The sequence below is a fragment of the Lissotriton helveticus genome, chromosome 7 (genome assembly GCF_964261635.1).
Source record: "Lissotriton helveticus chromosome 7, aLisHel1.1, whole genome shotgun sequence".
NCBI lineage: Eukaryota > Metazoa > Chordata > Amphibia > Caudata > Salamandridae > Lissotriton > Lissotriton helveticus.
In genome coordinates, this window is record NC_136068.1 from 1,727,762,999 (window position 1) to 1,727,780,893 (window position 17,895).

At 42.8% G+C, this 17,895-nt stretch overlaps 1 protein-coding gene across 1 annotated transcript in view; it reads left to right on the plus strand.

Annotated features, from left to right (window-relative positions):
- The window catches only part of LOC144767653 (B-cell receptor CD22-like), a 324,333-nt gene that overhangs the window by 62,282 nt on the left and 244,156 nt on the right, over nucleotides 1–17,895 (plus strand). The window contains exons 2-3 of the mRNA XM_078651050.1: nucleotides 2,161–2,225; nucleotides 13,781–14,170. Of these exons, the coding sequence (XP_078507176.1) occupies nucleotides 2,161–2,225; nucleotides 13,781–14,170 (455 nt within the window). The remainder of the gene's footprint in view (nucleotides 1–2,160; nucleotides 2,226–13,780; nucleotides 14,171–17,895) is intronic.

The window sequence follows — 17,895 nt, forward strand, 5'->3', positions numbered from 1 at the left end:
TGTATCGTCCCCAGTACCATTCTCCCATGATTCCTATCACCCCTCCCATATACCATGCTTCTCTATGTCCCGTCCCCAGTACCGTTCTCCCATGATTTCTCTCACCCTTCCCTCATACCATGCTTCCCTCTATGTCCTGTCCCCAGTACCATTCTCCCATGATTCCTATCACCCCTCTTTTATACCATGGGCCTTATTTATGAAGGCCTTGCGCCGCCGGTGCGTAACTTTTTCCCATTTTAAAAGTGACGCACCGGTGGCGCAAGGCCTTCATAAATAAGGCCCTTGCTTCTCTATGTCCCGTCCCCAGTACCGTTCGCCCATGATTCCTCTCACCCTTCCCTCCTACAATGCTTCCCTCTAGGTCCCGTCCCCAGTACCATTCTCCCATGATTCCTCTCACCCTTCCCTTAACCATGCTTCTCTGTGTCCCGTCCCCAGTACCATTCTCCCATGATTCCTCTCACCCTTCTTTATCTCAAGCTTCCCTCTATGTCCCGTCCCCAGTCCCATTCTCCCATGATTCTACTCACCCTTACCTATACCATGCTTCCCTCTATATCCCTTGCCCAGTACCATTATCCCATGATTCCTCTCACCCTTCTTTATGCCATGCTTCCTTCTATGTCCCGTCCCCAGACCCCTTCTCCCATGATTCCTCTCACCCTTCCCATATACCATTCTTTTCTATGTCCCGTCCCCAGTACCATTCTCCCATGATTCCTCTCACCATTCCCTCATTCCATGCTTCTCTCTAGGTCCCGTCCCCAGTACCATTCTCCCATGATTCCTCTCACCCTATCCTTACACAATGCTTCCCTCTACGTCCCATCCCCAGTACCAGTCTGCCATGATTCCTCTCACCCCCCCTTATACCATGCTTCCCTCTATGTACTGTCCCCAGTACCATTCTCCCATGATTCCTCTCACCCTTTCCTTATTCCATGCTTCTCTATCTCCCGTCCCCAGTACCATTCTCCCATGATTCCTCTCCCCTTCCCTTATACCATGCTTCTCTATGTCCTGTCACCAGTACCATTCCCCCATGACTCCTCTCACCCTTCCCTTAAACCATGCTTCCCTCTATGTCCTGTTCCCAGTTCCATTCTCCATTGATTCCTCTCGCCCTCCCCTTATACCATGCTTCCCTCTATGTACTGTCCCAAGTACCATTCTCCAATGATTCCTCTCAGCCTTCTCTTATACCATGCTTCTCTATGTCACAGCCCCAGTACCATTCTCCCATGATTCCTCTCACCCTTTTCTTATACCACGCTTTGCTATGTCACGTCCCCAGTACCATTCTCCCATGATTCAAGTCACCCTTCCCTTATACCATGCTTCCCTATATGTACCGTCCTCAGTGCCATTCTCCTATGATTCCGGTCACCCTTCCCTTATACCATGCTTCCCACTATGTACCGACTCCAGTACTGCCCTGCATCCCCAGTACCATCCTCACATCATTCCCCTCACCCCTCCCTTATACCATGCTTCTCTATGTCCCGTCCCAGTACAATTCTCCCATGATTCCTTTCTCCCTTCTTTTATACCATGTTTCCCTCTACGTACCGTCCCCAGTACCATTCTCCCATGATTCCTCTCATGCTTCCCTTATACCATGCTTCTCTATGTACCGTCTCCAGTACCATTCTCCCATGATTCCTCTCATGCTTCCCTTATACCATGCTTCTCTATGTACCGTCTCCAGTACCATTCTCCCATGATTCCTCTCACCCTGCCTTACCATGCTTCTCTCTATCTCCTGTCCCAGTACCATTCTCCTATGATTCCTCTCACCCTCCCTCATACCATGCTTCTCTCTTCTCTATGTCCCGTCCCCAGTAACATTCTCACATGATTCCTCTCATGCTTCCCTTATACCATGCTTCTCTGTGTCCCATCCCCGGTACCATTCTCCCATGATTCTTCTCACCCTTCCCTTATACCATACTTCCCTATATGTCCTGTTCCCAGTACCATTCTCAAATGATTCCTATCACCCTTCCCTCATACCATGCTTCCCTCTAAGCACTGCCCCCAGTACCATTCTTCCATGATTCCTCTCACCCTTCACTTATTCCATGCTTCCAGGGTGTGGGCACGGCGAAAGTCGAAGGTCATACCGCTTGATTCACTTTTCTTTTCTTCTTATTTCAGGGCTGGGCAGTTTTCGTGGAACAGGAAGACAATGATAGCTGAGTTTCTTCTGTGTTTATTTGTAGGTAAGTAAGGTTTCATTTCCCTTCACTGGAATGCGGAAGTGAGAATAGCCTTAGAAGTGAAACCCACCTCACCCAGTAGAGTTGTATGGGTATTGTCGAGTTTAAAGGCTGCCTGCCGCTTGCGCCATACAACAGCCGCAAACAGTAGCGCAGCGCAGTTTCCCTCGCTCTTCAGAGGAGCGAGCTGCATGACAGATTTTATATAGCGCAAACATTACCCGAAGGTGTCACAGCGCTTTACATAAGAACCAGTTGCTATACATAAGGACTTAGGGTTATATGAGTTACATAAAAGAGCAAATTGCAAATGTACAAGTGGTAAAGTCACACAAGGAAGAGATACAGACAGAAAAAATTGCAAATGTACAAGTTTTAAAGTCACACAAGGAGGAGATACAAACAGAAAAAAAATAAAAATTGCAAAAGTTGTAACGTCACTCAAGGAAGAGATACACATGGATAAGCTCTAAGAGTCACATAGGAATGGTGCCCCAGCTTACATATACTAGTGGTTAGAGTTATCTCTATATACATATATATACAAATAGTAGATTTTTTCAGGTCAAGACCCAAAAAACCAGGAGAGCAGCGTTCCATTAAGTGGGGTCAGAGGAGGTATGAGGGGGGACGTAGTCATAGCACTACTGGGAGGGATACAAGGGTATGGAGAAAAGGCAAATCAGAGAATCGACAAGGGGGAAAAGAGGGAAAAGGGCAAAGGGCAAGAGGATGGACAAGATGGCGGATCAGGGTCCTGAGAAAAGCGTCCGAGAACAGCAGTAAAATGGCGGGCAGGACAAAAGTAAAGAAGTCCAGGAGAGTGACCCGGTGAGTATCAATTAGAGTGCCAAAAGAAGTCAGGGGGGGTACATAGTTAAAAAAATCAAGGTCAGGAAGGGAGAGGAGGCGTGTAGGCTCAAGTCCAGTGGAGTAAAATCGATGACAATCAGCCGGTCATGGCTCCCGCGCCCCAATACCTGGGAATACCTCAATGAGGTCTCCAAGGTCGATGACGAGGCGAGGCAGAATCCAGGAAGATAGCCTGCAAGGGGGGGGGAGGCAGCGGGACGGTGGTGAAACTGGCAGGCAGCCGGTATTCACTGGAGTCTCCAAAGTCGAATACGCCGCGAGGCAAAGTCCAGGAAGATAGCCTGCATGGGGGAGGGGAGGCAGTGGAGAGTCGGTGAAACTGGCAGGCAGCCGGTGGGGGCAAAGCTGCACCAAGGCTGGCACCACTTTCAACAGCGGCGACTCGGTCCGAGACAGAAGCAGTGAACAGCAGCGGCAGCGGGACGCGGAAAGTCCCTCTCCAGTGACCAGCCGGGTCGGGTACGGCCACAGGAGAAACCATGCCCGACTTCTCAACAGCCGAACCAGGCGGCTCCAATGGACATCCCGGGAAGAGGGGCGAACATCCCCAAAGCAGTCCCCCATCATCTGGAGCCACATAGAGGAGCTGGAGCAGCGCAGAGGCTGGATGGGCACAGGAGGAGGGCAAGCTCTGAGCGCGGCGGGAAAGTCCGAGCGAGAGGCATCAGCGGTGGGCAAATCCAAGCCCCGATGTCCGGCTGGGTAGGAGACAGCCTCGGCTATGCCCTCTCCGAGTCCGCTATCTCGATACAGGAGGAGAGGGTGTAAGAAGGAGTTATTAGGGGTTAAAAGGTCTGGCACAGCAAACACAGACTGGGAGCTCCCCGGCCATCTTGGTCAGATCTTGGTCTACGATCAGCCCACAGATTTGTCCACCTTAAAGGCTTGTCCCAAGTATCGTCAGGCACAGACTCCTCTGCAAGCCACTATTAAAAGAGAGGGACCCAATGATCCAAAGGAGCAGGGTACCAAATGACAATTGTCAAACAATGAAATGCCCCTTTAGTAATTTCAAACCTAGGCATCCACACAGCTCAAGAAGCATCCATACAAACAAGTACCCTTACAGCACAGAAGCAAGCAACAGAAAAAGCAGAATTATTCAAAATGTGAGAAAAAAATATGTATATATATGTAATAAAACCATACAGTTTATTAAAATAAGTTAAGACCAGCTCAAGCTCGTGAACATCAATCAATACAATAATACATGTGGACTCATAAATACATCGACAATATACATAATGGAAAAAAACCTAATAAAAACAATCCTAGGGACAGAAAAGATAAAGGAATAATAATTCCTAAGCACCACGGGAGAACTACAGAGGTGTAATGGAGATCAGTCCTGATTATTAAATGTGCAACTTATGTCAGGTTCGTTGTCCCCCAACTTGACTCAAGGTAGTTCTCCCTTTCTGGTATCAACGCGTTTCGGTGGGCAGTCAATTTGTAGCCGACACCTTCCTCAGGATAATATATAGTACCATCCCATTAGACCAATAAAAGCCTATAACAAAATAAAACATAATTTTAAACCCAATCCTAAATATGGTATTATACACATAATCACATTACATTCTGCATAATCCTAGACAAAGAGAACAATTCATAAAAGCAGAACCAAACATCATATTATAAATTCATACATACAGTAACACAATAATACATTTGTGGTTAAATATAACCGTCTCAGGAAAGTCGACAAATGTGCAAAATGCGGGTAAATGCAGATAATATTCCAGAATACATATTCATATCTACCAATCGCATCTTGTAGTTTGACATTGATTTATACCCTTTCATGGTTATGTCATATTAAAACAAACAAAACTTTAAAACAGATTGGCATATTTCTAGCGCAGTATAACCATCACTGACGGCTCACAGTATCCATTAAATATTTAATTTCTGATTTTTGAGCATGCCCTTATCGTTCAAAGAACTCATATCGTTAACAGCCCTCCTACTTTATTTGGTCGGTTTTATCCTTGTTCTTACTCCAGACAAACAATTTTGGGGCAACCTATAAAATATATCAATACGTATATTAGCACCTCAATTTATCTCAATTCAGAAGAATGTTAGTAAGACAGAGAGGTCGAAAATTGCTAACCGTTGGCAGTTGATTGCGTCACCTCCGAAATTACTGCCGTTGCATTGAGATATTTCTAACAACGACGGTGAGCTTAAAGCAAGTCTCAGAATCTTGGTGTCATAAAATGTTCAAGCGCCCTAGAACAATATAAAATATGTATTGGTATAAGTCTGTATTCGACAAAGATTGTATCGAAATGGAATTACCATATATACATTTGTACCATACCTCTAAATGAGGATGTCAGCGACTAGCTTGATAAACCAAACACCCGGTATATATGCCTGCCGGTGTGGAGTCAGCAAGAGTATCCTAGTCCTTAATCTCGACACCCCACGTCCGGAAGTGTACACTGAAATATAGACACAGGCGCAAAGCTTAAGATTTAAACTTTTAGGTACGCTATACGAAGAGCTCCTAAATCACCCTAACAGACTAACGCCTCCACGTCGTGCGGACAGCTCGAACGAAGTGTGAGGCGACTAACGTCCATTATATATACATACACACACACCTAAAAGGCGCGAAACTCCTTACCGCACTCATTTCCGCCCAAAGAAACAACTTCCGGGTGACGGAAAAGCTTATCCGGATGTTGATAGTACTCAACATCTTCCGGACTTAACAGACTACACCCACTGTGCGCCTTGCTACTAGACTGCTAAACCAAAGACTAGTCCCAGATAAATCGACCGCCATATGTAGCGCGTCATATGTCGCGAATTGTATGTTTAATTGGTATGGAACGGTCCGAAAGTTCCACGTTATTTGTGTAGACCGGCGCCAGATTGTAAATTCTTAACCCAAAAGGCAAGAAAGCCCCCTACCTACGCTCAAACACATATAATAAAAATAATAAACATATTATTAATTTTAAAATTATTAAAGAGACTAACACTAATGCTGCAAGATGTTAAAACCTTTTACAAACTAAAAGTCCCTTTAAAAGAATTTATACAAAACTATTTTTATAGAACTGTAAGTCTAGGACTAATCTTATACCTCAGCCAATAACAGAACACCGGGAATATCCTAAATTACTCAGCTAGTCCCTATGATACGTTCCCATTCCTCTCTTGAATTGAGGCCTTTTCTGACAGTATCACAGTGTGAAATATACCATTGCTCGCGGCACTTGCGGACAGTTTGGATATTACCACCTCTTTTCCCAATTTTCACTTTCTCAAGAATGAACCATTTAAATTCATTTTCGTTATGGCCCTTCTCAATAAAATGAGTGACCAGCGGTGCAGTGATTTTCTTAGTTTTTATCGCTGATCCATGTTCTTGAAACCTAGTGCGAGCTTCCCTTCCAGTCTCACCTACATAACCGAGTCCGCAGGGGCATATCAGAAGATAGATCACATTTTTGCTCCTACAGTTATTAAGGGTTATCGGCTTAATTAGTTTGCCATTGTGGGTAAGTTCTTTAGAAATGACACATTGTGGACAAATGTTACATGAGCCACATCTGACATTACCAACCACAACTGAATTGTCAATTGTTCTCTGGTTGGGTTGAGACTCATCCCTATACGTGTGTACAAGGAGTTCACGTAGGTTTTTATTTTTCTTAAAAGCAAAAATCGGTTTCTCTAAAACCATTTCCTCATCATGATTGAGGATATGCCAATTGCTATTGATGACATTCTTTATTTGATTACTCACATTGGAGAATTTAGTGACAAACACAACCTTTGACAAAGATTCTTTCTTCTTGGCCGTTTTGTCAATAAGGGCCTCACGATCATAGAATCTCGCTCTTTTTAAAGAATGAGATAGTAATTTCTTTGGATATCCTCTGTCCTTAAATTTCCGTTTCAGAACATCAGCATGTTTATAAAAGTCATGAACATCAGAACAATTACGCCTCAGACACAAAAATTGGCTAAAAGGAATACTCTCCCTCTGTGTCTTTGGATGAAAACTTGAAAAGTGCAAGAGAGTATTCTTAGCCATTGGCTTCGTGAAGAGTTCGACTTCCAGACACCCATTTACTTCTTTTATGGATATATCCAAAAAATCAACTTTGGATCTACTATACTGTGACGTAAACTTCAAGTTGGGGTCACCCAAATTACGCCATGAGAGAAACTCCTCAAGTAATTCTATGGACCCTTCCCAAATAAAGAAAATATCGTCTATGTAGCGTTTCCAGCCCGCTACATTCTCGAAGAAGGGGGCCATTTCATTGTCAATGTGGGTGGCCTCAAAATGGCCAACATAGAGGCATGCCAGGCTGGGCGCACAGGTAGCCCCCATGCTGGTCCCCTTTAGTTGCTTGAAAAGTTCATTTTTGAACGGAAATACATTATTAGTGAGAATAAGATTAACACATCTCACAATAAAATCAACATTTGCTCCCCCTAAGTCTCGGTTGGCTAAGATACTGTCAATGACCCGCACTGTTGCGTCCTGAGGAATGTTCGTATACAGAGACTCAATGTCTAGGGTAACCAGACACTGAGTCTCTGCACAGAATGGTTTTCCCTCAATTAAGCTAATGATGTGGGATTTAAGACTGCAAACAATGGGTTTAAGAAAGTGATCCACGTATTTGCTGATGGGCTCAAGGAGAGATTCAATACTGCTAACTATGGGTCTCATAGGTGGATCAGTGCTATGTTTATGAACTTTAGGCAGCCCATAGATAGCAGGAATTTTGGTTTCTTGATTGTTGAGGAATCTATACTCATCCTCACAAATCCAACCAGCTTCCCTAGCTTCAGAGAGTAGCAATGCACATTCTCTTGCAATTTCAGATAAACGACTCATCTTAACACGCTTATAATGTTCCTTGACATCAAGCAATTTGTACATTCTGCTCTCATAATCAGAAGTATCAAACAGGACCACACCTCTGCCCTTGTCCGCTGGTTTGATAGTTAAGGAACAGTCGTTCCTAAGAGCGTCAAGGGCCAGTTTTTCATCCCTATTAATATTAAATTGGTTAGGTCTCCTATTATTGTCTAATATCCTAGTAATCCCACTCTCTACTGCCACTTCAAAAGCTTCTATGTTCTTACCCACCATACCAAGGGTTGGGGTGAAGGTGGACCGAGGTTTAAAGCCTGAGACGTTTTCACGTGTCCTAATATCTCTATTCTCAAAAAATCTCCTAAGTCTGACTTTCCTGAAAAAGGAACGTAAATCCTTTTCTAGTTGAAATTTATCTAAGCTTGTGGACGGTACAAAACTAAAACCTTTACTTAAAATCCTTATCTCAAAATCACTAAGAGTTTTACTAGACAGATTGATTATTGGTAATCTGTCGGTCGCCAATAGCGCTTGCTCCTGGTTTTCATGTATTCCTGTTGTGGAGGAGGGCCCCGGCTGAATTGTTGTTGAAGGGGACCTCAATTGAATTGCCCCCTCCCAGTGTTCCCATTGTAGCCCCTGCCTCTCCTCGGGCGCTGTTCTAAAAAAGGCCCCTGTTCTCTGTTTGTCCTATCTTGATGATCATCCAAGGACGGGCACTCTTCATCACTACTTGACCCTGATGTATCAGAGAAAGTAATTTGTTTTTTTCCATTCCTACTGTATATCTGTCTATCAGGAGGTCTTTCCCAATTCCCCACATTCTTCCGCTGGTAATAATCCTCCTTAAGAAATGGATAAGCTTTCTCATCAGAAAACCGCTCAATATCCTTTTTTAATTTGTTGGTTTTCTTATTAATCAGATATTCACAGTAACTTTCAATATCCTTATTAATGTCCTCTAGCTTCTTTTTCGCCTCTTCCAAGGCAGGGCAATTCTTTAATTCAGCTTCAAGTTTGTCTATTGCCTCCTTTTCAATGACTATCAGTTCATGAGCTGTTTCAATAATAAGGGGCATCCAATCTCGGCTGCATCTATTGGAGATTAAAGTCCAGGTCTCTAAGAATTTTCTATTCTCAACAAAGAGCCCAGGCTCATTTCGTACCTGTAACCCAATTGGAATGGTACCTGAATTAACATATTCGACTAAAAAATCCGCATGGGCTTCAGTACGGATTCGTTTTTTCTTGAGTTTAAGTCATTTTCCCCAATTTTCACCTTTACCGGAAACAACTGTAATTTTGTTTCCATTTTTGGTATTAATGATTCGGTTTAATTGGTCTTCACTAAACCCAAAGGTTTTAATCTGATCCATAGTAAACCGCCCACAAATTCAGTTTTAAAGGAAGTCTCTCCAGCCCGAAGGCCGTACACTAAGGCTCTAATAAAAGAGAGGGACCCAATGATCCAAAGGAGCAGGGTACCAAATGACAATTGTCAAACAATGAAATGCCCCTTTGGTAATTTCAAACCTAGGCATCCACGCAGCTCAAGAAGCATCCATACAAACAAGTACCCTTACAGCACAGAAGCAAGCAACGGAAAATGCAGAATTATTCAAAATGTGAGAAAAATATATATATATATATATATATATATATGTGTAATAAAACCATATAGTTTATTAAAACAAGTTAAGACCAGCTCAAGCTCGTGAACATCAATCAATACAATAATACATGTGGAATCATAAATACATCGACAATATACATAATGGAAAAAAACCTAATAAAAACAATCCTAGGGACAGAAAAGATAAAGGAATAATAAGCACCACGGGAGAACTACAGAGGTGTAATGGAGATCAGTCCTGATTATTAAATGTGCAACTTATGTCAGGTTCGTTGTCCCCCAACTTGACTCAAGGTAGTTCTCCCTTTCTTGCCTCAACGCGTTTCGGTGGGCAGTCAATTTGTAGCCGACACCTTCCTCAGGATAATATATAGTACCATCCCATTAGACCAATAAAAGCCTATAACAAAATAAAACATAATTTTAAACCCAATCCTAAATATGGTATTATACACATAATCACATTACATTCTGCATAATCCTAGACAAAGAGAACAATTCATAAAAGCAGAACAAAACATCATATTATAAATTCATACATACAGTAACACAATAATACATTTGCGGTTAAATATAACCGTCTCAGGAAAGTCGACAAATGTGCAAAATGCGGGTAAATGCAGATAATATTCCAGAATACATATTCATATCTACCAATCGCATCTTGTAGTTTGACATTGATTTATACCCTTTCATGGTTATGTCATATTAAAACAAACAAAACTTTAAAACAGATTGGCTTCCTGCAAGCCATACACACCTGTAGGTTCAAGTGGATTTTGTCTCCGCGTCACAACTGGTCCTACAAAATGTGTTCTTTCAGAGGAAAATCCTACAGCGCAAACACGTGCGTACTCAAGTTTCATTTACAGCGGTCTTGACTCAGAACACATATTCATAGAGAGGTGAATCTGGCGAATGTGATCACAAGCATTTTTAAATGAAGAGTTGGGAGACTATTACTCTTAACTCTAGTGCCAATTCTGGGACCGAACACAACTCCCTTTGTTGATTTTCAGATACGATTCTATCCAGTTAATGTTTACTGATCCTCCATGCTAACAGCAACATTTACTTCTAAAGTTCATGATATTGAGATGAATGTAAAGTCTTAAGTCAAAGACTATTTACAGCTCACCTTTTCAGATTTGGTCCTGACCATTGTGCAAATATAAGTTTCCTTATGCGTGCCAGATAAAGACAGTACAAGGTTACCCTGCACCGCTGTGGCAGACTCTGGCCCCAGTCTTCTCAGTAGCAGTCAGCCTCACTGTAGTGTAGTTCCTATATTCCCAATAGGCTCTGCGCATTGGAATAATATGTCCTATAGATGTGACGTAGAACTTATGTCTACTAGGTCTCTTTCGAGTATATTAGACTGAATCGTGAGTGCCAGCTAGCTCATAGGTCACTAGAAACTTATTCGAATAAACAAGAAGGGATTAGTTTCTGACAACCGCATAAACATGACAACTTTGTTTCCCCAAGATAAAACTGATCTTCAGGGTCGTGGAAACAATAGATAGATATTTTACTCAGTCAATCGTGCATGCTTCGTTTCACCAGAGGTGCAGAGAAAATAGACAGACGGGCGTTTTCAATAAAAGGATTTATTGAACAGTCTTCTTTCTCAAGCATAAGAAATTAACTGCTACAATCGTAAAACTGGTTGTAAAATATAATGCATACAGTAGAAAGAGTAGACTAAAATAATACTGTAAGAGCATTGTATGGTTCCTAAACCATAAATAAATACATACATATATAACAGAGGCTAAAAGTGGATGTATGACATTACAACGCATGCTTTTACAACGCAAGTATTACAACGCAGTCCATTACAACGCATAGTGCTTTGGGGTGCTGGATAGTGAATAGTTTACTACTTACTACTGGAATAGTTTACTATTCCAACTCCAGTCCCCGTGGACACTAGGGAAGGTTATTGGATAGTAAATTAACCTATTTCCTATCCTAGAGCGCCCCCCAGAGCAATGCGTTGTAATAGTTTGCGTTGTAATGGTTGCGTTGTAAAGGCTCTGCGATGTAAAAGTTGTGTTGTAAAGGTTGTTTACCGCTAAAAGTACTCAACTGGTGCTTCTAAAATACGCCTACCCCGATGTGTCTAACCTAAGCTTAGTACGAGGGAAGAAGTAAGTGGGGTGTAGAATAAATATAGTATTCTTATGCCAAGAATCTGTCCAAGATTTCTCTTAGGGTCTAATCAGCTCCGTACCATAATTTGGAATGAAGGAGGTCAGGTTCAGGACTCGATTTCCCAACACCCCGCAAGGGGAGCTTGGAAACACTGGACCTGGATTTCTCGGCAGGAGAAAAGCCAGCGTCTCTCTCAGTGCATCTGCTGGAGGATCGGCTTCCTTCGGCACGTGCAGTAGCACGATGCGTCGGGCAAGTAGATAGTCGAATGGCTCCAAACCACCGTGTGTTTGCTAAGGCAAGTGTGGGCATATTTATACCTTGAGGTTGCCGAGTTTGACGTAAAGGTGGACATAATAACGTCATAAAAGAGTCTCAGTTCTTTGAAAACTCCATGAGTTCTTGGACAAGTCAGTTCTCGAGCCAGGGGAAGTCCCTAGCTGCTGAAGCCGAGTTTTCCAAGAAATCGTTGTAGATTTTCGAACTAGTGGAAGTAGCCCTGCCGTATTTGGACTGCATGAGTTATGTCTAAATATGGTTATGATTCTTATGCCTATATAAGGACATAGTGATTTATACCTATATAAGGGCATGAATCAGGAAAATTACAATAGGGTCCTAAAATGGTACACAACATCACAACATCAAAGATGAGAGGCATGTTTCATCTCTAACCAGAGTCCTGGTTCTCAGTTTCTGATGGGAAGGGGGCTTCCCATGCCTTCTTGGCTATAGGGGTAACCTGATCAAGCAGTCATGACCAGTTCAAAGGAGGCAATGTCAGGGTGAAGTGCAACACACATTACCCTGTAGCATAGAAGCTAGAAATGGCTAGTGAGGGCGCTATTTTACAATAATAACTTGTTAGCAATACCTCAAAATGTGATTCACTACCAGTGCATCATAAGCATTGGTCAAACGACTGAAATCATATAACTTAAGCAATAAATCACATAATGAAATGCAGTTTCAAACTCATAGTTTCACAAACTGAAATGCTTGAAATCACCAACTGATCATGAATGCTGAGCCGGTCATACATAAAAAGATACAGGTGATCACAGGCTTCCAACCAACTCTTAGCAACACTCTATACACTGTTTACTGTCTCTAACCAATCACCAGATAGCCTATGAGCATGCACAGTACAACTGAGACTACTTGGAAAGGAAGTCAAGAAGGACTTACAGTCCTAAAACAGCATATTTCATACCTGGGGGGATGAGCTTAACAGGTCGCTTCAGATTTGGATATCTTGAGGACTGGGCAAACTCACAGAGGACCACTCTCAGCATACACAACGTACGCCCCATAACATGGCCCCCTGAGAGGAGTATATGCCACCTTCTAGGTGAAGCCAAATCCAGACTCTAAACATACCATAGTGCCCAATGTCAGTAACATCTGAAAATCTGGGCTGTTGTCCCTTCACTATTCTGAGCCCATTCCAACCAATAGAATCGTCCAGCTTTGATCATGTTAGTCTTTTCAGAACTGGCCGACTCTTTCTAAAATCTCCAGGCCTTTGATTGAGACCTTGCGATTTGTGTATAGGCACACATACATGTGACCTTCATTAAGTTTTCCAATCTAAATCTTTCACGTATTCATGGCATTTCCTATTCCTTTACCCTTCATTTGAGTGACATACTGCTTTCCCTCCTCTATGCATAAGGATTGTGATACCTTCCAACTTCTCTCCCCTGTATCCAGAAGAGGCATTTCTTCTTCGTTCCCATCCTCAGCTGTTGAGAGGTTAGTACACGAACCACAAATATCCTCAGTAAACTCATTGCCACTATTTGCCTAAAATCCTTGCCAGTGTTAAATGATACAACATTCAATGAGTTTGTACCACAAGTTTGACATACACGAGTACTGTTGTTGCTCATTTTGTCCATCAAAAGTGGAGACAGCAAGGCTGTGCTATTTGATTTGTACTTACACGGAGGTATCAGTTTTTAAGATCAGCATGCTTGGACACCACTGCAGAGTCATTGAGTCAGATGATTACTAAACATAACTTGTTTTATTTTGCAGGATATACTTGCACCACATTTGTCAAGAAAGCCAAGTTTCCTACACCCGTCAATGCCTGGGATGGTGCTTGTGCTTTGCTGAAATGTGAATATATTCTGATCGGAAGTGGGAAGCAACTGAGTAACTTGACCTGGTACAAGGATCCAGTCTATAATGCTGAAGAAAAAAAATGGGAAGGAGCTATAGTGTATACCCACTGGAGAGATGAACAAACCAGCACAGAGTCCTTCGGGAGCCGAGTTAGGTTCCAAGGGGATGTAACAAATGACTGCACACTGCTCATACAGGAAGTAAGGGTCAATGACAGCGGCCATTATGGAGTCAGGCTGGAAGAAGGCATCACCAACAAGTGGATGTCACAACAACCCTTTCTATTTCTTAACGTCACTGGTAAGGCATCTGACATGCTTTCACAATCTCATGTCAGTGTTTTGGATTTGTGGATTCTGAATGGTTTTTATAATATCAGCATATTACATATTTCAGGGTCAGTTTTCTAAAACTGCTCGATAGCTCACCTGGCATGTTTTTAATATCTGCATGCATGCACTGACAAATAATTATGAAATTGCATAAACTACTAATAACAGGAAATTATGTAGCTGTAAATTTCACAAATACCGCGGCCCAAAGTACAGTACAGGTGCATTGTCCCTATTAGAACCTCTGCGCACCCAGATAAAAGCAGATATTTTAAGGAGATGCAAAAGTATTAGCGGTAGTGAAAAAGTAACAATTTAGAATTTTGTGTTAGGAATAACTTCTTTACAAAATTATACCAAACTTGTCATGAAGATAGGACTTCACCCAATGTCATTTTTGTTTGGTTTGATGTGAAATCATTCAGTAGTTTTTGAAATAGCTGTGTAGAAAAAGGTGCCAGATGCTACATGGAAGTGTTGATGTTCAGCATATTTGACCATTGCAAGCCATGAACAAATCAACAGTCAAGGACGGTCATTCAAATTTAAAATATTCTGGTTGGCCCTGTTATGCGGTTCCTATGAATTTGGTAGGAATGTGTATTTTGGGGGCTCCAGGGGGAGCAGAGCGCGAGCGGTATCCCCCTGGGGTCTTTCGCCCGATGGACCGGACCGGGCACGGGGATAGGGAAGATAGGAAGGCAGGGGCGCGCGCTGTGAAACGTCACAGTGCGTGCCGAGGGAGGTTGAGAGGCGGCAGCTGGGTGGCGGGAGGAGTTTGCATTTCGTAAGTCTCACCCTCCCATCCCTAAAAAAAAAAAAGAAAAATATATATTAAAAAAAAAAAATTGTTGTTGGTAATGCACATCGTTTGTCACTTTTAGATAGGTAGCTCCCAGGCTTAAGACAAGTGGAGGCGCTTATATTGGGGTGGGTATGTCTGGAGCGGGCTTGCCCACCTTGAATTTTGAGCAAAAGAAAGTTGAAAGGAGTAAAGGTAACAAATGAAGAGAAAGGAAACACAAAGTTTGGAAGGAATGTGATAACATAATATTGAAGGTTTCGGTCTGAAAATGCTAATATTTTATACGCAGGAAAAGATTAAAGGTTTTGGCACGTTTTAAATTGTTGATGTATAAACATAATTGCCTGAATTTTGGAGTTACCTGATCTAAAATAATGGTGGCCTTTTCTGCTATTTGATAAACCTGTGTCTGGGTCTGGTTATTTTGGGCGAAGAACAACAAAACCTAATACAACAGAGACTAATGCCCACATGCATCAAAGTCAATTGCATTCGGAAACGGTGCGAATCGCAATTTTCGGCCGTTTGCGAATGCAATTGACTAATTTGGAATGCATCATGCATTTCGCAATTTTAGGAATTGCAACCATATTTCGATTTCTAAAATTGCGATTGCATTTAAGAAATCGCAATTTCAGATTTCTTAAATGCAATGCATGATCATTTTTTAATTGCGAATTCGCAGTTTGGAAGTGGTAAATTAGCATGAAGTTGAACTTCATGCTAAATTACAGAAAACTTTCAAATATGCACAAATTGCATTTTTGAAAGTTTAAATTTCCACACACACATGCCCTTGTTAATCGCGATTTAGGAAAAATACCGAATCGCAAAAATAAATGCGAATTGTTCATGCATTGCCGTTTGCGATTTCTAAATTGCGATTCCTTAATTTTTGCAATTTAGGAATCGCAAACGGAAACGTTGATGCATTTACCCAATAGTCTTCTGATATAATCAGTAATGGATGGTCTGTTTGGCTGGCTCACAGTACCACATCTAAGGCCCTCACCTTACAGAGTTATTCAACTTTTCAGTAGCCCCGAACATGACTGTTAGAAATCGGGTTACTCGTTGAATGGGGGATGAGCCCTGGTCAAGCAGCAACCACAATCCTAGTCAAGTTAAGAGGCAGGCAAACCCTAAATTGCCCAGTGCTCACCCTCTGGTAGCTTTGCACAGAGCAGTCAGGCTAAATGTAGAGAAATGTGTAAAGTATTTGCACAACACTGCAAACAATAAAAACAGTGAAAACACCACACAAAAAGATCCCACACCAGATTTAGAAAAACTGAATTATTTGTAATAAATGAAACAAGACCAAAGCAACAAACATGAAAAAAAAGGAAAACCGGAGATATTGCATTTAAATTTTTTAGGGATAAATAGTGCTAAATAGCACAAAGAGCTAACAAGGGACTGGGACAAAGTCACAAGTTCAGGCCAACCGTGATGGAGCGTGGGCCAGCTACAGGGACCTAGTTAGGCTTGCTGAATAAAGTACTTTAAATATAGATTGCTGAGCATTGCATGGATTTAAGGTGAAGAAGCGTCAATCAGTGAAAGCGATGGACCGGTTCCGGAGATACAACAAGGGTGTGGTGCCATGTCCTTTTGTGTCCCTGTCAAGGATCCCGTTGACAGGGCTTTTGATATGAAGACTGAGCGTCAAGAATGTGGCTCGCAGCTGCCAATGCATCAATTCTGAGGAGCTTTAATGCTGTGGTGGCATCAAGCTGCCATCGAGAGATGTGAGAACCTGAGTCGGAGATGTACCACACAGTTGGTGATGCGTCCATTCCAAAGTCTCAGAGGTCACTGTAGACCTTCTGCACCAGGCCCAATCCATGCAGCAGTGGCGATATCGTTGGTTCTGCTTGAGGATGCACCACTCAGCCGAGGAGATGCATCGGTTCCGCTGGTAAGCTCCTTAGGCCCACTTCCAAGGGTACAGGACTAGGATGCACCAGTTATTAGGGTACACTGACAGCTGGTAGAGTTAAGGTGCAGATGCAAGGTTGTTGGAAGCCTGTTATGTGCCTGAGGCAGAGTCCAGCAAACTAGTCATTGGAGACACTGTGTGGTCAAGTGATGCAGGTCCAATCTGTAAGAAAGTGCCCTCTTTTTGCATGGTTGCCCCCACTTTGTGCTAAACTGTTGATGTGTTTTGACTGAGTGTGCCCTGGATTCCTGCCAACAGGTACCCAGGGCCTATGTTCTTTCTCTAAACTGCATTGATACAAAACCCAGTTGGCACTCTTTGGCCGCATGTAAGTACCTTATAAATGGTACCATAGGTACCGAGGGCACTGTGGCCAAGGAAGGCCTCTAAGGGTTGCAGCACTTATTGTGCCACCCTTCGAGGCCCTGTACCTTTACACCCACACACTGCCATTGCAGGCTGCATGTTTTGGTGCAGAACAAAGTGAAGAGTCGACATGGCACACATCCCTGTGTGTCATGCCTACAACCCACTGCTCTGACATACGTAAGCCACCCCTCTACCTGGGTGCACTATACCAGTGGTGAGGGTACAGGTGCATGATCCCTGTACCCCTACAGTGTTTAAACCAATTCTTGGACATTTTAAGTGCAGTAATGCCTTTAAAGTATATCGAGCTGGGAGTTTGTTATTATGAACTCCACGGCGCCATAATGGCTTTACTGAAGACTGAGAAGTTTGGTATCAAACTTCTCAGGACATTGAACCCACACTGATGCCAGTGTGGGAGTTAATGAAAAATGCACTCAGAGGGCATCTTAGAGATGCCCCCTGAAAAATGACCTAACTCTAGTGTCCTGGCTGAGTGGCTGCTCGCCAGCTGCTACCACCAGACATGTTTCTGAACCCCTGGGTCGAGAGCCTGCTGCTCTTGGGAGTCTGAAAC